Below are 5,196 nucleotides of genomic sequence, written 5' to 3'. Positions count from 1 at the left end.
TTATTTGTGGAGACAGAAGGGAAGTTTATGCCTCCAGAAAAAAGCCCTTGAAATCACTTTTCTCAAGACATCTTTGAGCTCCTGGTTCCTCATGCTGTAGATGAGGGGGTTCACTGCTGGAGGCACCACCGAGTACAGCACTGTCACCACCAGATCCAGGGATGGGGAGGAGATGGAGGGGGGCTTCAGGTGGGCAAATATCCCAGTGCTGAGAAACAGGGAGACCACAGCCAGGTGAGGGAGGCACGTGGAAAAGGCTTTGTGCCGTCCCTGCTCAGAGGGGATCCTCAGCACGGCCCTGAAGATCTGCACATAGGACACCACAAGGAAAACAAAACACCCAAATGCGAAACAAACACTCGCCAGAATAAGCCCCACTTCCCTGAGGTAGGCATCTGAGCAGGAGAGCTTGAGGATCTGGGGAATTTCACAGAAGAACTGGTCCAGGACATTGCCTTGGCAGAGGGGCAGTGAGAATGTATTGGTGGTGTGCAAGAGAGCATAGAGAAACGCACTGCCCCAGGCAGCTGCTGCCATGTGGACACAAGCTCTGCTGCCCAGCAGGGTCCTGTAGTGCAGGGGTTTGCAGATGGCCACGTAGCGGTCATAGGCCATGACAGTGAGAAGAAAATACTCTCCTCCAATGAAGAAGAGAAAGAAAAAGAGCTGTGCAGCACATCCCAAGAAGGAGATGGCCCTGGTGTCCCACAGGGAATTGGCCATGGCTTTGGGGAGAGTAGTGGAGATAGATCCCAGGTCAAGGAGGGAGAGGTTGAGGAGGAAGAAGTACATGGGGGTGTGGAGGCAGTGGTCCCAGGCTATGGCGGTGATGATGAGGCCGTTGCCCAGGAGGGCAGCCAGGTAGATGGCCAGGAAGAGCCAGAAGTGCAAGAGCTGCAGCTCCCGCGTGTCTGCAAACGCCAGGAGGAGGAACTGGGTGATGGAGCTGCCATTGGACATTTGCTTCCTCTGGGCACTGGGCACTGTCCAAAAAGGAATAGACAGCGACAGGTTAGGAGAATCTTCTCTCGAAAATCCCATGCCATTTCTCATTGAAATCCCCCTCCCTGAGCTAAATGAATACTGAGTCAGCTCAGTCCCCAACCCTGTCAACTGAATGATATGGCGCCTCACAGTTGTAAATAGACCATGGGCACCTAGTTCCCATGAAGACACCTCCATTGAAGGACCCCCCAGTCATAGTTAGAAGAGAAGCTGACCTGCAGCTCCACCTCAACCCCAGAGAACAAGTGCATCACTGACAGGGAGGGAATCAAGGAAGGATACTGCTACGCTCAAAAAAAACCCCAAAGAATGAAGCAAGGAGAGGAAGGCAGAGAGGCATGCAGGGAAGCCTTCTCCATACCCAGCTGTGCTCTCCACCTCACAGACACAAGCACACATCAATATTAATTGTAGGACCCATGTGCTTCTTTTCGGGAGGTCCAGCTGTGCAGGAGGTAACTCATGCCCTGGACCCTGTGGCCTTGGGGACAGAGGCTCTTCTGGGTGGGAGAGGAGACCAGGGAGTTGCTCCAGGGAAGGCATCTGCAGTGCAGGGGATGGCAGAGAGGTGCCTGAATCCCCACCTTCCCATGGCAGTTTTGGGAGCAGATCCCTTTCACTCCCTGCCCACGTCTCTGGTGCCTGGAGCTGTCCCTGCCAGGGGCTGGTTCTCTGTCCCCACATCTCCTCCCTGTCCGTGCTCAAACAGCCAGTCCCCCCCACTGTGTGCTCAGCTCTGCCCTGCAGACCCCTCCTGGCAGCAGGGCACTGCCTGAAGATATTTCTGTGCCTGCAGGGGCTGAGGAGCAGCTCAGACAACTGCTAATGAGAACTGGGGTCTCCATGCCTTTTCCACAAGGCAGAAGGAAATTCCCATCTCCCACTGCCCACCCAGCCACCTTCTCCTTCAGGTAAATGCTGCCTCAATGTTCTTCTTCAAAAGGACCCTCTGCAAATATCCTGGGGATGATCTGGAGCTGTGAGCAGCCCTGGCTCATGCAGCACCCTCTCAACAGCAGAACCTGACGAGGGTTGCTGCTTCCACCCACAGCTTCTCCCTAGATTGCTGTGGGGAGCTCCCTGGGCCGGCTGAGAGCTGACCCTGGCAGGCGGCAGGGTCCCTGCCCCAGCACAGAATCACTGCTCTGGAGGACACCCCTCTCCACTGCACCAACCATGGGATGTGCCAGCTCTAGGAGATCCCTCCAGGATACTCAAGTGCATTGCCCTGCAGCCAGAGCCTTATCGTGTCAAGGACTGTGGAGATTTCTGCTCCAGTGAGCTCTGTGCACCTTCCCACTCACGTCTGTCTTTAACCTCTCTCTGCCTGGCTCCTCACCCCTCGGTGCCTGCAGGCAGTGCCCTCAGCCCTGCTGTGCTTTGCAGAGGAGCTGCTCCTGGGCAGAGCTGTCTCTCTGCAGGGCTGCCCACTTGCCAGGAGCTCCCTCCAGCCCAGGAGCCCAGCCCAGCTCAGCAGCAGAGGCCCAGCCCAAGGCAGCACTTTCCCTGCCCCTCTGGGCTCCCTCCAGGTGTCCCTGGGGCTCCAGGGGAACCTGCTGTGAAACAGAATGAAGGAATCACTCATGTTCCCCCTCTCAGCTGGGGAGAGACACTTCTTTCCAGCTGTGTCATTTCTGTCAGAGTTAGGTCTAAGAATTGCCTTCTTTTGTTCGGGTATGAGACCAGTCACCCAGACAGGGACAGGGCAGCTGCTCACTTTAATGGCCAAATACCGGCCTGTGGTGCTATCTCAGATGCCAAAGCTGCCCAGCACAAGGGCATCTGACGAGGGCGTCTTAGGACCTATCGGACAGCAATCCCCGTTCAGAGCTGGTCACTAACAGACACCTCTAATGGCATCTCAGACAGATTTGGGGCTTAGGAGCAAGCTACTGAATGCCACCACTGCAGGGAAGCAGTGCCTGTCCCACGTCTAGCCGTTAGATGCATGGGGCAGTGCATGAGTACGAGGCACACCACAGCAGGGTCTCCACTCATGTGCCAACACTTTCAAATGCTGCTGATGCTTCTTACCCCCATCCTTTGTTCACCTCCTTGATGGTACAATCAAGGAACAGGTGAATGATTTTCACAGCGTGCCTGGATGACACAATGTCCACAGTCAAGGATATTTTCAGCAGCAATCTGCCCTTCTTGGCAATCAGCTTCACCTCCACCACAGCCTCTCTGGGCTGCAGTGACATTGCAGACAGCAAAGCCCTCTCCTGTCAGGGCCGCACAGTCCAAACCTGTTTCTCTCTGGCATTGGGGAGCACAGGGTTTGCTCACCTTGTGGGCCCCTCATTTCATCCTCACATTGCCATCTGCCATCCACGCCAGCATGTCTCTGCTCTGAAGCAAAGTCTTTGCTTGCACAGGATCTTGGGCGCAAGATCTGTGACAAGTCTGAGGTTGGCCCTGGTGGCACCAAGCTGAGGGGCTGCAGCCCAAATGTGCACCAATGGCCTCAGCCTGGAGCACAGACAGGAGGAGCTGGAGCCCTGTGTGCTGTCACAGAGCTGTGACATTGATGTAAATACCTGCTGAGGTGTGGTGGGGCAGGTCAGAAACCTTAAGGTTCTGTGATGCATGGATAGAGGCTGTTCAGAGGAGAGAGGTGGGGAAGATCAGGAGGGGGGATGCCCTCAGTGGGAGGGAGCTGCCTGGATGGATGGAGGTCCCCTATGGGATGGGCAGCAGATTGGGTGAGCTCTTGTGGGTGGGGGTCACAGGAGAGACCAGTTAGGGAGACATTGTGGTAGAAGCTAAATAGCTGGAAGCAGGTGAGAAAGAGGACAAAGTCTTACTTAAGCAATGGGAGGAAGTCCATTGACCCCACATCACCCCCGGGGACTCTAATCACCCTGACGCTCACGAGAAGGCGAAACTGCAGGGTGCAAACAGTCCCAGAGGTTTCTTCTGGTTCCTGGGGCCAGCTTCTTAGCCCAGCTGCCAGATGTGCCAACAGAGGTGATGCTCACCTGGATCTGGTACTTGCAAACAGGGAAAAGTGGCTCAGGGATGTGAAATCCAGTGTCAGTCTGACCTGAGCTACGCTGTGGGCATACTGGTCTCCAGCCACAGCCATGGGCACAGCCGTGCCTGGCCATGGACCTCATTGGGTCTGACTCGCAGACTCACTTCCCAGCTTGAGCCATTATGGATGCACAATGGCACAACACCCTGTCCCTCTAAGTGCCAGGCTCCGGCCGATACACAAAGGCCCAGCACAGCCATGGCACTGCAGTGCTTGTAGAACCAGGCCCTGGAGGTGCTCACCAGGCCAGGGCCAAAGGTGGGCAGCTGGAGGGGAGTCCCTTGAATGCTTTCAAACAATCAAGGTTTGTAGCAAAATTAACCTGAATTACACCTGTGAAATTCAGCCGTATACGGACTGAAAAAGACCTCCTCTCTCCTTCTTCTTCTTTTCTTCTCATCACTTGGCTATATTTAAGAGGTGAGCAAATTGAAGAAGGTGATGCTTCTGGGTGCCAATGAGTGAAAGCGGGGAAGTGAGGCAACACATGCACAATGATGGAAAAGTTTTGCTAGTTCAAAGCTCTTCTCTTCAGATCCTATCTCTGAAGCCTGAAATCCGCAGCAGAGAACCTTCCTTTCCGCAATTAAGTTGAGATTCCCCCAGCTGTCTTGGCTGTGTCCCCTCCCAACTTCTTGCCCACTCCCAGCCTACTCACTGGCAAGGCAGCCTGGGAAACAGAAAAGGCCTTGACCCAGTGTCAGCACAGTTCAGCAATCGCTAAACCATTGTTGCGTTATCAATCTGTTTTCATCACAAATCCAAACCATAAAACCATACGAGCTGCTATGATTGAAATTAACTCTATCCCAACCAAAACCAGTGGAGGACCAAAAGGGGAGGTGTTCCCAATACCTGTCTTCAGGGAGCTGGTCAAATGCCTTGTCTCTGATTCTCTAACCGTGGCTTAGATGCCTGGCTCCTCTTTAGAGCCTTTTCATGAATACCAACATTTAGGGAGCAACCTGGTCTGACCTCAGAGCTGGCCTTGCTGGGAGCTGCACAGTGGACTAGAGATCGCTTGAGCTGCTTTCTTCTCTGAATCTTCCCCTGAGCCTGATAGAGACACCCTCACCTTCAACTGAATCCCTTCTTCTAGGGCATACTGCAAGGCACAGGCTGCTGGTGGAAGTGTGGGTAGGAAAGAGAGTGCT

At 54.3% G+C, this 5,196-nt stretch overlaps 1 protein-coding gene across 1 annotated transcript; it reads right to left on the bottom strand.

Annotated features, from left to right (window-relative positions):
• Positions 1-1,053, bottom strand: LOC148050027 (olfactory receptor 14A16-like). The gene has a single exon (XM_087745540.1). It carries the CDS (start codon positions 1,051-1,053, stop codon positions 1-3), a length of 1,053 nt encoding a protein of 350 aa, XP_087601666.1.
• Positions 1,054-5,196: the final 4,143 nt, after the last annotated feature.

Source organism: Nipponia nippon, unplaced genomic scaffold (assembly GCF_047370975.1).
Source record: "Nipponia nippon isolate SJK-2023a ecotype South Korea unplaced genomic scaffold, ASM4737097v1 scaffold_91, whole genome shotgun sequence".
Lineage (NCBI taxonomy): Eukaryota > Metazoa > Chordata > Aves > Pelecaniformes > Threskiornithidae > Nipponia > Nipponia nippon.
Note: the sequence above shows the minus strand (reverse complement) of the source record. Positions and strands in the feature narration are given on the sequence as shown.